Genomic DNA, 18,218 nt, shown 5'->3' on the forward strand with positions numbered 1-18,218 from the left:
AAACACCTCTGACAGTCACCAATCCCTAATCCAAAATTACTAACACACAAAATTGCATTCAGGGAACGAGGAACCTAAAGGCAATAGCAGCAGCAGCACCACTTCTTCCCAGCCCACCTCTCCAGGCTGTTGCTCAGCACAGAGCTGAGACAGTAGTCTTGAAAACAGGAGGTCTTGGCTGGCCATTCACAGCTCCAGCCTTGCACATTCGGCTTCACCACGCAGACAGGCATACGTTTTAAGAGAGAGGGTCTGAAGCTTTCTCAAAACCCGGGAAGCTAAGACTGTGCTTGCTCTCACCAAGGCCTGACTATCAAAAGTCAAAACAGAAGAATACTGTTTGCTTTTACACAGCTTCATCTCATGCAACTTGGAAGCCTTTGGCAGACAATGATGTGGGCTATTTGAGTAAAAATATGTGACCTGGAATTCTTTGTTCAATAGTACACCTATTCTTTATGTCACACTACTGGTAAGAGCTAATATATTGCACCATTTTTACCAATGTGTAATTGTAAAAATCACAGAATAATAGAATGTATTGGATTGGAAGGAGGCTGAAATATCAGCCAGTTCCAACATCCCTGCCATGGGATGTTGCCACCCACCAGATCAAGCTGCCCAGGGTCCTATCCAACCGGGCTTTGAATGCCTCTAAGGATGTGGCATCCACAGCTTTTCTGGGCAGCCTGTTCCACCCTCAATGTGAAGAATTTCTTCCTAGTCTAAATCTACTTTTAGTTTCTAGCCATTCTGCCTCATCCTATCACTATACTCCCTGATCACAGAATCACCAAGGTTGTAAAAGACCTTCAAGGTCATCCAGTCCAACCATCCACCGATCACCAATAGTACTCACTAAACCATGTCCCTCAACACAACATCCAAATGTTCCTTGAACACCTCCAGGGTCAGTGACTCCACCACCTCCCTGGGCAGCCCATTCCAGAGCCTGACCACTCTTTCAGAAAAGTAGTATTTCCTAACGTCCAGCCTAAATATCCCCTGGCACAGTTTGAAGCCATTCCCTCTAGTTCTATCACTAGTTACATGAGAGAAGAAGCCAACCCCCAGCGCACTACAACCTCCCTTCAGGTAGTTTTAGAGAGTTATAAGAAGTAAGAGAGCTATGAGGTCACCCCTGAGCATTCCTCAGACTGAACAATCCCAGCTTCTTCAGCCACTCCTCATGAAGCCTGTGCTCCAGACCCCTCACCAGCTTTGTTGTCCTTCTTTGAACCTGCTCCAGGGCCTCAATGTCTTTCTTGCAGTGAGGGACCCAAAACTGGACACATTACCTGAGGTGCAGCCTCACCAGAGCTGAGTACAGGAGGACAATCACTTCCCCGTTCCTGCTGCAGGCCAAGATGCCATTGGCCTTCTTGGCCACCTGGGCACACTGTCAGCTCATGTTCAGCCGAGCATCAGTCAATACCCCCAGGTCCCTTTCCTCTACGCAGTCCTCCAGCCACACCGCCCCAAGCCTGTAGCGTCACCTGGGGTTGTTGTAGCCGAAATGCAGGACCCGGCATTTGGCCTTGTTGAAACTCATCCCATTGGCTTCAGCCCAGCTCTCCAGCCTGTCCAGATCCCTCTGTAGGGCCTTGCTACCCTCAGGCAGATCCACACTTCCAGCCACTTGGTGCCATCCGCAAACTTTCTGAGGGTGCACTCAATGCCCTCATCCAGGTCATCAATAAAGATATTGAAGAGGACAGATCCAGCACCAACCCCTGGGGAAAACCACTCGTGACCGGTCGCCAGCTGGATTTAGCTCCATTCACCACCACTCTCTGGGCCCGGCCTTCCAGCCAGTTCCTTATCCAGCCAAGAGTGTACCCATCCAAAACACGGGCTGCCAGCTTCTGCAGGAGAATGCTGTGGGAGACAGTGTCAAAGGCCTTGCTGAAGTCTAGGTAGACTACATCAACAGCTTTTCCCTCATCTACCAGATAGGTTACTTGGTCATAGAAGGAGATCAAGTTGGTCAAGCAGGACCTGCCCTCCGTGAACCCATGCTAGCTAGCCCTGATTCCCCTGGTTGTCCTGCACATGCTCCGTGATCTCCCTCAAGACAATCTGCTCTATAACCTTCCCTGGCACCGAGGTCAGGCTAACAGGCCTGTAGTTCCCCGGATCCTCCTTACAACCCTTCTTGTAGATGGGAGTCACATAGGCAAGCCTCCAGTCTTCTGGGACCTCACCGGTCAACAAAGAGTGCTAATAGATAATGGTGAGCAGCTCGGCTACCACTTCCGACAGTTCCCTCAGCACTCTTGTATGAATCCCATCTGGCCCCATGGACTTGCGACAGTCCAGCTGGAGTAGTAGGTCTCTGACTGCATCCTCCAGAATCGCAGGGGGTTCCGTCTGCACTCCAGTCGAGACTACCAGGTTAGAGAGCAGAGTATCCTGAGGATAACTGGTGTGACCTTTAAAGACAGACGTAAAGAAGGCATTCAGAACCTCTGCCTTTTCCTTATCCTCAGTGGTCACATTCCCAGCCTCATCCAGTAAAGAAAGGAGATTCTCCTTAGTCCTCCTCTAACTGTTGATGTATTTGTAAAAGGGTTTCCTGTTCCTTTTAACCCCAGTGGCCAGGTTGAATTCAAGCTGGGCTTTTGACTTTCTGATTTTCTCTCTACACATCTTAACAACTTCTCTGTACCCTTTCTGAGTCACCCGTCCCTTCTTCCACAAGCGGTAGATTCTCTTTTTCTCCTGGAGCCTCAAGAATAGCTCCCTATTCCTCCGCACCGGTCTTCTTCCCCGCCAGCTCATTTTGCTGCTCAGGGGGACAGCCATCCCCTGTGCCTTTAAGACTTCCTTCTTAAAGAGTGACCAGCCATCTTGGACCCCTTTACTCTCTAAGACTGAAACCTAGGGGAATTCCCCTACTAGCCTTCTGAGTAATTCAAAGTCCGCTCTCTGGAAGTCTAAGGTTAGACTTAAGTTAAGCAGTTTTGCTTTTCCCCCTCCTGGCTCCACCAAGAATCGAGAACTCTACCATTTCATGGTCACTCTGTCCAAGACAGCCCCTGACCTCCACATCTCCCACCAGATCTTCTCTGTTAGTGAACAGCAGTTCAAGTGGGGCAGCTCCTCTCATCGGCTCTCTCACCAGCTGCATCAGAAAGTTATCCTCCACACACTCCAGAAACGTCCTAGACTGCTTCTTCCGCACTGATAAAACAGTCGCTTTCCCAGCTTTCCTGTAGGCCCCCTTGAAGTACTGAAAGACCACAATGAGGTCTTGCTGGAGCTTTCTCTTCTCCAGGCTAACAACTCCAGTTCTCTTAGCCTGTCTGTCATAGGAAAGGTCTCCAAATCCTCTTACTATCCTCATGGCCTCCTCTGGAGGAGAAGAAACAGTTCCACGTTCTGCTCTGGGCCCTAGACCTGAACGGAGTAATCCAGATGGAATCTCACAAGAGCAGAGAAGAGGGAGACACTCATTCGCCTGATGTTCAGACTTCTTCTGATGCAGCTCAGGACTACAAGTACTCACTGGCAGCTCACGCTAAGTTCTACTTCAACACCCCCGACTCCTTCACCTCAGGACTGCTTCCCAATCCATTTTCTACCCAGTCTGTAAGGTGCAGGACCTTGCACATGGCCTTGCTGAATGTCATGAAGTTCACACAGGCTCACCTCTGTCTCTCTGGATGGCAAACCCTTTTCTCCAACATGTCAACTTCACCACACAGTTCGGTGTCATTCATACACCTGCTGAGGGGGACACACAATGCCCCTGTCTATGTCATCCACAAAGATGTTGACAGACCAATAGCATTGGTCTAATGCCCTGAGGAACAACATTCATCAGTGGTCTCCACCAGAACATTGATCACAACACTTTCAGTGCAACAATTTATTCAATTCCTTATACACTAAATGATCCATCCATCAAATCCACATCTCTCAAATTTATTGACAAAGATGTCATGTTGTCAATATGATGTCAATAGATGTCAAAGGCTTCACACAACTACAGGTAGTTAACGTCAGTTGCTTCTCCCTTACCCACCAGCACTGTCATCAATGGCCTCTGTTTTCCAAGTGCCTTAGCACTGTTTTCAGTAGGATTTGTTCTATGACCTTGCAGGGCATAGAAGTGATGCTAACTAGCTTGTAATTCCCTGTGTTTCCCTTCTTTGTTCCACTTTAAAAAATGAGGTTATGTTTCTCCTTTCCCAGTTAGTGCAGACTGCCACAGTTTCCGAAATATGATGAATAGTGGCTTAGCAACTCCATCCATAGGCTTCCCCAATACCCTCAAGATGCACCTCAGCAGGCTACATGGACTTGTGCACCCTCAGGTTCCTCAGATGATCTTGATCATGACTTTTTCCTACAGAGTGTGGTTCTCTGTTCTCCAGTCCCTGCATTTCACTTAAGAGACTAGGACAGCATGTCTACAACGCCTGATGGTAAAGAATGAGCCAAAAGAGCTGTTGAGTATCTCAGCCTTCTCCACATCCTGGGAGCCAGAGTTGGAAAAGGCCTTACATACCATCTAGTTATAATACCCAACACTATCATGTCACGTGGCCATACACTACCTTTAATTTTAACCCATCAGCTCCCAGGTGGCTCCTTATCCATCCCCATCCATGCACTGCAGCTGATTATTGACATATCAAGTGGCACCTCCACTTCACTTCCCCTATTTCTTATGAAAATAAAGGATCTTCACGTATTTAATAACAGTTCCCTCTAATTAAAGCAAAGCATCTTTGTAACAGGACCCACCCATATATCCATCTTAGACTGTACTTAGCACAACTGACACTAAAATGCAAATAATATAAAAGCAATCAAGCTGCCCTGTGACCAAATTCTGGAACTGCCAACAGGGGAAGCTTGCAACTAGCTGTTTTAAATGATTTGGGAAAGGCATGGTTGAGCTTATGAGAGGTATTCACTCACATCTGTGCCAGCTGGGAGAACTAGGCTGACATGCATGTGCCTCCTCAGGCCAGCTTGATGAAACAGGAAAGCCCTTAGAGCCCAGTAGCACACACCCAATCAGATTTGCTATCTCACACAACAACCATGAGTTTTGCATTAAATCAGTCACAGCATAAGAATCCAAAGTTGCCTGCGCTCTGTAACACTGCAAAATCAGCTCTGCTGCTATCATTTATCTCCATAAGGTGGCAGCAACACAGCTCTTTTCTCAATTCTGTTATTTGATTTCTTGGTCCAGAGTACCCAGTTCAGGTACTAAACTGGAGTTAAGGTCTGGAGAGCCCCACCAGTTTATGAAAGAAAATGCATTTTTTTTAATGCAAAGTTTTTAGGATGAGAAAATATCTGTTATTAAATCATTAACCTTTACAGAAAAGTAAATAAGCTTTCCCACACACCAGCCCTACCACAGAGCTCTCAATGATTGTAATGAGGTCCTGAGGTCATGATTCTGAAATTCTAAAAGATTCTTGCCCGGGTTTTCAAAACAGAACATCGTAAGAGCCTAATCCATTGAAGAATTAAAAAAAAAATCTTAAAAATAATTATTCAAATATTAGACACTTAAGTGTTATTTAAGATATCATGGACCCTACACAAAACTAGTAATGCAAGCAAAAAGAAATGACCACATATATCTCATAGAATCGTAGAATCATAGAACGGCTGGGTTGAAAAGGACCACAATGATCATCTAGTTTCAACCCCCTGCTATGTGCAGGGTCGCCAAACACTACACCAGGCTGCCCAGAGCCACATCCAGCCTGACCTTGAATGCCTCCAGGGATGGGGCATCCACAGCCTCCTTGGGCAACCTGTTCCAGTGCGTCACCACCCTCTGTGTGAAAAACTTCCTCCTAATATCTAACCTAAACCACCCTTGTCTTAGTTTAAAACCATTCCCCCTTGTCCTATTACTACTTCAAGAGCATGCTACTTTTGAAAAACACCATTATTTATAATTAAAGACAGTTTGCCCTATTTTTAGGCATTGTGGCACTTTAAATTAGAGCACAGACTGATGGTATGAATAAGTTCATCTGATAGCTAATTGCCACCAAATGTCTCAACTCCCTTGGACCCTGATAAGCATTTGTGCCTGTCACTTTCCTTCTGCTGCCGCTTCTTCTTTCCTAGCTTTGTAGACAGGTTGTTCATGGGACTCAGCTTTCAAAGAACAAATCACATAAAAAGTGATTCATTTTCTACTGCTTTATCCCTGTGGACTGTCTCACCGTCGGGCGACACATACAAGCATTAACGCTGGCACATGGCGCAACGAACAAAGCAGTACAGTCCAAGGACACGGGACTGATCTCTTCACTGGGAGCAACTCCTTAAGTGAGTTTGGGCAGACATGATATCCCATATCCAAACAGAAGTAGTAATTCATCCCATCTATAGAGACAGTACTTTGTACAGATGTACTACGCTGCTTAGGCTCTTCATTTAAGTGACTACAATGACAACGGACAAACTTGGCCACTGTTCAAATCTTGAATTTTAAATCTGAAGTTTTTCAATAGAGCAGACAGGCTGTTCCAGAAATTTAAGGCACATCATGAAAAACACCATATTGAAGAAACTCTAGTTCCATGCTGCTATCAGACTAGCCTGTGGAACTCAGATAAGACTTGCCTCAGTAAAACAAGAGTGTGACCGTGAATTAATTGGTTTTGTTTATCTTTTGATAAACTGTAATACACCATGTTAAGTTGTTTTCCTAAGAGTCTATCTAATAATCCCTTTTTACTTCCAGTGATTTTGGATTTGTGGGCTGTGTTTGGGTTTGTTTGTTGTTTTTTTTTTCCCTTAAGTATCTACTTTGGCTCATAATCCTTAAAAACAAACAAACAAAAAATCATCATTCAGCTGTACAGTTGTTATACAGAGATCCAAAAGAGTCATGAGAAACCCACTAAGGGTAGCAAGCTAAGTTGCTTACATGACAAAGTACAGCATACTTTTATTATTCCTTTTATAAATCCTCTCTCACAGAACTCACCATCTTTTCAGTTAGCAATTAAAATTATATATAAATGTATAAATTATAAATTTATAAATAATGTATAAAATTACTTTGCATTATTATAAGAGTATGTGAGAGAAATATTCCGAGCTGCTTTTAAATTTCTGGGAGAACTGTTCTTCTCCCATGCACATTTCAATTATGTATCAAAATAAAAGTTAAATTACGAGTTTTGTTTTCTTTTTTAAACCAAAAGGAAACCAGTAATTCCAGTCACGCTACCCAGCTTTACATAATATAAATAACTCAGGAAAAACCTGAAGGTGTTTTATGGGAATACTGTGCAACCATTTCCTATAGATTAACCACCATTTTGGCAAGTGTGATGCATTTTAAGTAAAGAACAATTTGTAATTGAACATTCTCAGTTAAAATACATAGAGTAACAGACTTGTAGACTAGACTAAAGCTTTCAAACCTGCTAAGGGAAGTATAATATTGTACTAGTTCTAGACTAAAGCACTGATCAACATTCAGTTCACTGCAAAAAAAAACAAAAACACACATGCTAAGGCCTGCCTTAATGTGCTGTCTGTCCTTAATTCCAATTTGAATATCTAAGCTGCATGATAATCCTGTTTAATAACAAGACATTTTCAGAATTAATGTACAGGTTTTCAGTTAGTATAATATTCAAGCATAGGTACTTTTGAGATGCATTTGATACTGTTTAATACTATTCAACAGAGTTAGTCTAACATGCTAAAAGGTTTCTTCAACACAAATGACGGAATACAAAACAAGAGCACACTATGTATAGACATAAACATTGTGATTTTTAGGCTTACATTGCCTACAGCACAAGTATACTCTTAAAATTTATTAAAAGTAAGTTTACCTTATCCCAGTAGCAAGTCAAATCCTGAACATGAAGAATGACATTCTCATTATTATCATGCAGTTGTGGTTTGAAGTGTGAGACCTCATCAAGTATCAGGAAGTTCTGCAATAAAAGAAAAGAACAGGATACTGCCTAATGTGAGACTGGGAAAGAAACCCAAGAATATGCTTTTGCAAGCAGCATACAACACATCACTGATGGACAAAGTACACACACTCATGAAAGAATTGTATTTCCAAAAGCAATGCACAACTCATTCAAGCAATGCACCTCTAACTAGCTGATCATCCCAGAGATCACTCGGAAGCGCAGATTTCATTGCACAGCAGTACTGTGGGACTCTTAGCAGCAACCTGCTGGGCAACAGAAAATTCCTGAAGCAAACAGAACTTGAAAGTCAGTCCTGACAAACCTTATAATTGTTTGACTTCCTCTGCCCATGAAGAAGAGATGAAACCTCAACTGCAACACCTTATTGTTCCACTGCTTTCTCACTTTCCTTGCCTAGATGCTAGATTATAAATAGCTCAAACACACTTTGAAAGGAAAAAGGCAAATTCACAGGTAAAAGTTACCACAAGTTTAAGATAAAACACAGAAAAACCATCATGATTTGAATTGCTGACCATGAAGACCTTAAATAGGTCTCTAGCAGACAGTACCTTGAGGAATGTCAAATGTAGTTAACAAGTACTGAGCTAACAGTCTGCAGACATGAGAGTGGTGCTGAAGACTTACAGAAGTCAGTACCTAAGAGGAAACAAAACAGAGCTGACAGACAGCTCTGAGGATGAGAACAGCACTTCTACATGTTAGCAAGCGCAAGGGACCTTGCTGAAAATTCAGCACCATTTTTAAGACAGCTGTGAGAAGTCAAAGCATTTCATGCAGCAGTCTCCAAACTCAACGCACACATACATCTCCACCAAAAGGCAAAAGTGCAAAGTCAGTAGAAGTCTGAGATCTCCAGTCAGGTGAGTATTGCTGAGTCTGGTTTTAGACAGGCAGGTGCAAAGGGCAGGTCTGGGAGAGAATTTGGGAGATGACGGTGGAAGTCAGAAAGAAATTCCAAACATACCTAAATCCATATTTGCAGCATGTGACGTAAGAAAAAAAACCTTTGAAATGTGATTTGCGTTTAGATAATGACCCAAATATCAGAGGGTTATAAGCAAGGAATCAGTCTCCTGCTTGAGCTCTTACCAGGAATTTCTCTTCTAGCAGCAGCATTCAAATCAGCTGTAAGCGCTTGCCAGCCATTTAAGTAAAAAAATATAACCACACATGGAAGATTTTAAAGAAAAGCAGTACAAAACAAGAAAAAAATTACAGGGCTAACACCAGGAATTTTACGTAGCAGGGGGTGGGTGCAGAAAATCAACACTATGAATAAAGTTCTCAAAAGCAGAATAACTTAAGCCTTAAAGACTTCTTAAGATCTCTCAAAACACTCTTCTGTTACTTTTATACCTAATAATCTTCCCTGCAGAGAAAAATAAAACCGCTAGCATCCACAGGATGCTGAGATGCAAACATTAGCTTGAGATAGGACTATGTCCTTGAGAAAAAAAACCTCCATCTTTTGTACTAAGATAATTTTTACCCTCCTTCCACAGTCTCTGTGGAAAAATTTGTTGACAAATTGTTCTCCCTTTGTTTCACAAAATGGGACTGTGAGCCACTGCTTCATCAAAAAGCAGGAGCTTCAAGGAGTGATGCAGCTGTATAGCTAAGGTGAGGGGACATGACACCTTAAAGGGAAAAAAAAAAAAAAAAAAAAAAAAATAAAGGAAGACTTTCTGCCACACAGTTCTTATTATGTATGTATGTATGTATGTATGTATGTTCTATGCATGAATACAGAGGAACAGCAAATACTTCCCATCCAACTATACTTTATTTTCACCTGAAGCATGGTATCTCCTGCTTTCTTGTCTCCAACCGAGCATATTTATGATCAGCACTGAAAACTCACTTGTTCTATAAAGCTTATGGAGAAAGTAACCTCTTAAAAAGCAAAACAATTCTTTTCAGTTTTGCCCAGATAGCCATCATCCTCATCCTTTTTTTTTTTTTTTTTTTTCCTGTATTCTGAGTCTCTCTACCTAATTCCTTTCCACTTATTTACATTTCAGTAGCACATCTTTAGTTACAAAGCATCTTGTCATACAGTAGCAGAATGCCTAACTCTTACTTTGTGGCTTTGGAAATGGAAGCTAAAAAGTTTGTGTCTGCATCAGGGATGCTAAAGATTCATCAAGACAATTATTTGTCCATTCCAGTGAACCTTCATTCTGGAGCTAGTTTTGAAAAAGTATCCTTATGGAATCCTAAATGCAGAGAAACTGAATCCAGCTGTCAAGAGCAAAATCTTTTGCCTTGTAGGATATACTGGAAAAGAAGACATGAGAGAAAAAGATTGCCACTATCTAATCAAGTGCCTTTGTGTCTTGTTCTTAAGGCATCTTTTTTAGACTTTCACTCATGTTTCTCAACCTGCCTAATTAGAATGATCACTTGAAAGAGCACTGTGTGGGAGCTGAACACAAGGTACATGTAAACACTGAAAAGACACTGCAACACCCAGCATCCCAAGCATTTCTCTTTCTTTCCTCCTAATTTAAACACTAATAAGAAACGTTATGGACTACAATTTTGTTGGGTGGTGATTTTCACACATTATGCTTTTCTAACTCCACTTTGCATCACCCTTCATGAAATGCTTCTTTGAAGAGCACATTTTATCTGTTTAATACATAGTTTCCATGTGGACTTAGTACAATTAGCAAATTCATCAAGAAAAGTTTTATTATACTCAGGCATACGGAGAAAGACATTTTTAGGTACCTTCATTAATAAATGGCATAGTGACACTCGGTAAAGCCATATAATTACATGTACAGCATTTCTATTTACCCCAATCTAATATTTTTTCACCAATGAAACCAAACTACTCCCACCAGTAATCGTACCTTGATTCGCCGTATGCTAACCACTGCCTCGGATACTCTCTCAACAGCCGAAGGGAAGAACAGAGTTACTGTCAGCCTGACTGCGCCATACAGGGACACTGCAACAAACACCCGACTTGCAGAGATAACATTGCCAAGTAGTACGTATGCCATGAAAGTCATGAACACTGTTATTTTGCTTGCCACAAAGAAAGAGGCCAAGTTCAATCCTCGAAGGTAGGAGCTTTTCAAAACCATGGCGATCTCCTTCCTAAAAGTGCAAAACATAAACAGTCACATCAATCCTTCCCATCACAGTTGCCCTCAACAGTAGGATGAGGGAGATTCCATTCTCAGGATTATACTTGTATATCCTTTCTCCTCCCCTTACACCACCCCAACTCATACGTAAAGAACTGTACTCAAAAGTAACTGTAAAGAAAGCAGGGTACATGGAAAATAGCAAAATACAATTTAAAAGTCTTACGAATTGAGGAAAATAAAAAGTTAAGATATGTAGTGTCTTGATAGCTAAAGGAAAAAGAAGAATCTTTCAGAGAAGAAAACAGAAGTGCTTTTATTTCCTTTTGCGGTCAAACTATCATCTCAATTCCCATTCTAAGCTGCTTTGATTATTTCTGGATGGCGGACAAGAGAAAAAAGGAAAATAAATCTGTGTAATGGTCAAGCATCACGCAGCTCCTTATCTTTCCACCACAAAAATCTGAGTTTATTCACAAACTCTTAATAAGATCAACACATTCTCCTCAAGCAGAAAAACAGGGCAACTTCCATAACTTTTAAAAGTCCATCTGTGGACCATCAATCAGCTGCTGTTCCTCAAGCTGAATCATGGGGTTTGCAGTATTTCCTTTGATCTCAGTCTAAATCCTCTCACTTTGGACCCTGCTCCTGGTTTCTTCTGCTCCAGGAGTTCTGTTTGTAATTAAGAGAATACTGGTCTGCAAGGCCAATTGTTCTGGCAAACAGTCCCTCAGCTAAACAGTAGGTGATGTATGGCACAGACAAGAAGTCTCCCTGTAGAAACATAATAGCTGATGAAGCACCTGTTTTCAATTCTCATTTCAGTTAAGCTTCAGTTTCAATTTCTAAATGAGTCCTCAAGTCCAGTGCTCAAAATGTTACTGCACTAGTTACAATGACACTGCCATCAGGCTTAAATTCATGTTAAAGGAAGAGGTTTTCTTTATCAAATGAGACATAATCATTTGCTTCTTCCCCACATATATACTTTCATCTGCTTGAAATAACGTGGAATTTTATTAAAACAATTCCTAACTTATCTTCCTAAATATTCCAGCAATTCTCAGTTAAAAACTTGATCATTTTGATTACTTTCTACTTGAAACTATATGCAAAGATTAGAAAATCAAGTCATGATCATACTGCTTGAAATACACTAGGTCTTCACCTACGAAGAGAAAGATGCAGGATCTACTCCTGGAAAACTAGTTAAGCAACTTTCCCACTATACTTGCCAAATTGGCTGAACTGACAGACTTTCAAAGCATTTCAAAGCCATTTTCTCAGCTTAACAGCTCACAATCTCTGACCTCCTCCAAAGGACAGTGAAAGAACGCTTGTACGTAAACTATTGGAACTGGGCCTAATTTAATTACTTCTGGATGAAACTTTTTTCCCACATTCTAATAATCCCTAATAATCCTCTCACTATCTGTGGATAATTAGCAAGTTCTCTGTGCTTTTCTCCATAAATATCTGATAAACTACAATCAACCCATAGGCTGTATATAATATATCACACTGTCTTACGGAAGAGAGTTATTTCAAGGGAAACTAACACCAACAGCCACAGGAAAAAAAAAACAACAGAGAAGTTTAGATGTCATCTTAACTTTTCAGGGCCACTGTGGAAACACTGGGCAACAACTGGGCTGAATTTAAAATTTCTAACTTCTAATTTTTTCACAGCACAGTGAAAGGGGGCTCAAGATGTGTTCTGGAAGAGTTTATTTCACTCCATCACTGCATAGGAAACCACTAATCTTAATGAGGTGCTGACTGTTGTGATATGAATGCACCCACTAAGGAAGTTTTCAATAAGGAAATATCCTCTCTGGCTCCATGCAAGACACTGAAACCTTCAATCAATTGAGAACACTTGGTGAGCATAGGATCCTATATTCTTTAGTACTGCAGTGTGTATGGGAAGAAATATCTTGGGGAGCATTAGCGCATTTGAAAACTTGCATATGGAAGGGAAAAAAAAATGCTATTAAAAAAAAAAAAAAAAAGGAATGCCAAATAAATAGATAATGATAAATAAAAACAGTAACAGAGAATCTATGGCAGGTTAATAACCTTCTACTGATATGCTGGAGAAAAACTGCATGAAAACTAAGTGCTAGGAAACATGCACCTGAATTCCTGTCAAGAACAGCAAGTAGTGTTGAAAAACAAATTTATGAGTTAAGTTTTAATCAGATGCTGACAGATCTCTACAAAGAAACAATGCTGCACAACCAGAGCAATTCTGAGCTGTTATCATTCTGTCCTCCACCCCTTCAAAAGGCAAAAAGTGAAGAAGAGTAGTATCTGAGGATGCCATTCATTTAAGACAGTCAGATACCACATACTTCTCAAGAGACATGTCTGCTTACTGGTCTCATTGTATTAGCTTAGAAGGCTGTGAAAATGAACCTGTTCAATTACTTTATTTATCAGTTGCCATTTTTAAGCACAACTGTAAAAGCAAATAAAAATATATATATATAGTTTACAAATATCAAATGATTTTTTATTTCTGCTGTCCTCTCAGAATATATTTTCAATCCTTCACTCTTGCTATAGAAGACTAAAAAAAGCCAACGAAGTTCAAAAAAAAGCACTTTAAAGCACAGAATAATGCACCTATTGACATGTGAAAAATGGAAGCAGATACAGATCATATACCAAGCTGCATCTCTTCAGGATTACCTTCTCAAACCACTCACAAGTTCCGCAAATGATTTTTCCCATGCATACATCTTTATTATCTTCATACCACTTATGACTTCATTCATGGTCCTAATCCTGACATCTGTAAAGGCAGCTGTCTTGCTCCTGTGAATAGAAGTAAAAATTATCAGATTTTCTAAAGAAGATAAACTATTTTTATCTATAATACACCCATATTAAGTTTGTGCTCTTACTTCCAGAGGATTCACACAAATTAAACTGCATTAGAAGATCTTTCTTAAACAGTATTTTACAGCTCACACACAGCAAACAGATTTGATAATTCTGTCCATGTTCCTGGCACTCCCCACTCTTAGGGAACTGTCAGTTGATTCATGTCCAGAACTGTATATCAGTTTGTCCCAGCACACTGTATTCCTTAAATTACAGCTTCACATATTAAAAATAATAACAAAAATGCTAAGTGTTACAATTAGAGCAAACAAAAAAAACGGAAAAGCATACATTCTTAAGAGTTATTTTATTTTCATGTTTCAAATCTATTCTCCAAATGGTGTTTTGATGTTAAACAAACCGGCCTTGATTTGCATCTTTTTAAGGCTAATCCTTCTTGAAGTACAGATGACTTGTAACACAGCATGAGCTATAATTTAGGAGAAACAAAAGCATATCTAAATTTCCTAAGTAAATAAACAGAATTTAAGTGCTGATTTTAAGAAATGCTGAATGAAGCATACCTACTCTAGTTGGTCATTATGATTGAATTGATGAACAAAGTAGGAAATACATCTAATTAAATAATAAAGTCACAGTTTCAATTAGGAAAAAAGCATTGAAAGTTAGAAGCTATGTCACAAATGCATAAACCATGCTAATAAAACAGGTTACAACTCTGAATTCATTCATGTAGAGAAGCATACATAGCACATAATTACTTATGGTGGGCTTTATTTTGATGAGCCCCACTTTTTTTCTGCTAAATAACATATTTTTATATGTAAAACCAATGAAAGACAAACTCAGAGACCATATTAAAAAAGCAAAGACCATGTCAGTTTAATCTGCTCCCCTGCAAGATTTTTCTAGAAGGAATAGCCACGATCAAAAGAGATATGAAGAAAGAACATCAGGTAACTGCTCATCATTTTAAACTAACTTACCAGTTACAGATTCCCAGTGACCAATATAAGTTAGGTGGCTAAACCAAGTTATTACAGAAGAAATCAAGGAAACCGGCCCTAAAGTAATCAAGTCTTCTTACTAGCACTGAAAAAGACTGCTTAGCCTAAACCAACCTTACTAGCAGGGAATGAGAGAATCTTTGCAAAGTCCTTTTTTTCCTCTGTCAAAAAGAAGCAGTGAGACAAAAAGATTTCCTCAAAAAATGCAAGACCTCCTCCTTCCGCCTCACCCCTGCATAGCAAAGTACACAACCTGTTGTTCATTTCTCTGTAGCAACAATGATTCTCACGTGCAATCTTTCAAAAACAGTTACCTTTCAAAGGTATCTTCCAGATTTGGCCTCCAGATGATAGAAGGTTGGAAGGAACCTTTAAAGGTCATCTAGACCAGCCTCCCCTGCAAGGAACAGAGTCACCTACTGCTAGACCAGGTTGCTCAGAGCCCCACCCAGCCTGACCTTGAATGTCTCCAGGGATGGGGCATCCACCACCTCTCTGGGCAACCTGTTCTAGTGACTTACCATCCTCAGTGTAAAAAATGTCTTCCTTATACCCAATCTAAATCTCCCCTCTTTTAGTTTGAATCCATTACCCCTTCTATCTCAACAGACCCTGCTAAGGAGTCTGATCCCATCCTTCTTATAGTCCTCCTTTAGAAACTGAAAGGCAGCTATCAGGTCTCCCAGTGATCTCAAGCCTTCTCAGAAATATTACAGTAATACTTGTTTTAAATTAAGCAAGTTACAGAACTCCTTTTCACATTCATGATGCACGTCCAGTGGATTCTGGTTATGTTTGACACAACAGTTCCAAATGTTATTCTTTAATAAATAAATAAATGCATACACAGAGCTCTAAATGGGAACATTACGGTTGCATGGCTAAGCGCTGAAAGGGTTCTGTTCTTGTGAATATATTTTAAACAGTCTTCAGTCCACTAAATGAACTATTTCTCAAATAATAAAGGATTTCATGTGTACTTTGTGCAACGCTCAGAACTCTTGCAGGTAAAAGCACAGGAAGAAGACCGAATAAGTAGCTGTATAATAAACTGGTGTGCATGCATTTACAACATTGGGTTGAAAACGCAATGCTGAGTAACGGCACAAATTCTGTGCCACGTGGACTGTGCCTGGGTTTGTGGAAAAGCCTTAAATTCTGAAATTACTTATTCATAGGGTGATTTCCTTGTATCCATGCAGATTTCCAGCAATTGTCACGTGAATGTACACATCATTACAAAGCTGGAATCCACTTCAGTTTTTCCAGTAACTCCTTCTGTTCACTGGGCATTTGTATGTCCACATGTACGTGAGGAAAAGCTCCTTCTGGTTAACAAATTCTTTCCCTTGCACTGCATCCAATAAAGTGGCCTTTAATTAATAGGGAAAAAAACCCAAGGAATGTTACATTGCCACTGGCTAACCTTTAAAATACATACCTTACAGAAGAGATTTTTGTCACCTTGTTGTCTGACCCTGGACAAGTCCCTTAATCTTTGTGCCTCAGTTTCCCATCTGTAAAATGGGAATAATAATGCTTACCACTTTGGAAAAGCACTCCGAACACCATGGATAAGGCACTATTTAGGTGTTAAGTATTTTAATTGTTGACATTAAAACTCAAATCGAGTGGAAAGTAGCTTGACACATATGAATGCATAGCACATATGCAGTGAAAATTTATACTTAGGAATATACATTCTACAAATAGATCTTATGAAGAACCTAAGAAGCTGACAGAGAACATGGAATGATTCATTACTTGAGAAATAGCACATGAGCATAATAACTGAAGACTAACACAGTGATTACAAGCAGAAGTATATCTGAGTTGGTGTACCTTTGTAATTCTCAGCTCTCTCTTCCTATCTAGCCATGCAACGGCAACGCCAGTCAATACTTCTGGAAAACCTATCTTAAAATACAGCTTGAAAATAACCCTACAGTAATCCACTAAAAATGAAGTTTTGCTTATTTGAAAAGCTAAAAGGAACCCATTCACCCTGAACAGAAGTGCAACAAAGATGTGTAACCTACAAAGTGTACAATTACACAGAAAAAAGTATTTCCATTTAGATGAAAAAGTAATTTATAAAATCAAAATGCAAGTAGAGCATGATTTTTTACACAATAGAAGGAAAATTAGGAAGCCAGAATATTGAAGATAACTTAACATTCCCACCTGAGGTAAGTCATTTTTTAAGAGGAAGTCACAGAAAAATAAATTAAATTTGTCCGACAGCGGAAAACTACTGCAGATCCATTTCATATATCTGCAACCCTAGAAACTTAGAGCTAGAGACAGTTGGCATCAAAACAGTGGTCATAATTTTGCTTTACTTTTCTCTCATTTCCTTCACCTTTTTCTTCTCTGCATCTTTATCTTGGAGGAGAGGCAGCAAGATTTTTAAACACAAAATTTTCAGAGCTTTCCACTCCACCTTTATAATCTCAATAAGTCAAACTTATGGCAAGAATGACAAGTAATAATCTCTCCCCTAAGCATTAGCTAAGTAAGGCAAAGCTCAAGTTGCTATGCAACTCTATGCTCAAAACCTACAAGGTAGATGTAGGAGAGCTACAAGGGAGCTACAGAAATAGCCCAAGGCTTTAATACACTGGACATCTAAAAAGTGCCAGATACTGTCTGCATCTCCAAGGGAAAAACAACTTCAAGTCCCTATGAACAGAGCTTCAGAAATCTCGCATTATTAACTATGAGAAACACTGGCAGAGATCAAAGAGAAAGCAGAAATCCTCACCAAATGGAAGCTGTTTTCATCCCAGTACTCTAACTCCATCCAGCCCTTAGACAAGGAAGTATGCACATTTTCAAACTCGGGTCAGAAAATACCTACAACCTGATGTATGCAACCTTACCTTAAAGAAGAAAACAGCCTCCCAATGCAGGTTTGTACAGGCAGAAGAATAATCAGTACTGCCATTCCTGCAAGACACGATGGGCCTATTTCCATCCAGAGAAGTACTGTTACTGCTACAGCTTGAATTGGTCCAGCCCACAAGAAGTGCAAGAAAATTGTTACCTAGGCAAAGAGATAAGAAACAAAAACCATCTTTCAGTCCTAGCTAAAATATTAAATCCTAATAATATGTAATTGAGAAAGCACCTCTGTCTGCAGTGGTACTGAGGCATTCAGTCAGAAGACCTGGTGCAATTCTGCACCAGATTCAGAGACCTGAACACAGCAGTCTACACTGAGGCGCCTAAGCTTTAGAAAGCAAATAAATCCCCACATTGACTTTCTTGTGCCAACATTCATCTGAGCTTAGGAAAACAGCAGT

The 18,218-nt window shown here is 40.3% G+C and overlaps 1 protein-coding gene across 2 annotated transcripts in view; it reads right to left on the reverse strand.

Moving 5' to 3' along the window:
- The window catches only part of ABCC4 (ATP binding cassette subfamily C member 4 (PEL blood group)), a gene marked incomplete at both ends in the record, with an annotated part of 148,825 nt that overhangs the window by 110,968 nt on the left and 19,639 nt on the right, over window positions 1-18,218 (reverse strand). For both annotated transcript variants that reach the window (XM_079536324.1, XM_079536323.1), the window contains 4 exons: window positions 7,839-7,943; window positions 10,814-11,063; window positions 13,751-13,876; window positions 17,796-17,959. In XM_079536324.1, coding sequence (XP_079392450.1) covers window positions 7,839-7,943; window positions 10,814-11,063; window positions 13,751-13,876; window positions 17,796-17,959 — 645 coding nt within the window. The remainder of the gene's footprint in view (window positions 1-7,838; window positions 7,944-10,813; window positions 11,064-13,750; window positions 13,877-17,795; window positions 17,960-18,218) is intronic.

The sequence above is a fragment of the Tetrao urogallus genome (assembly GCF_951394365.1).
Source record: "Tetrao urogallus genome assembly, chromosome: 1".
Classification (NCBI taxonomy): domain Eukaryota; kingdom Metazoa; phylum Chordata; class Aves; order Galliformes; family Phasianidae; genus Tetrao; species Tetrao urogallus.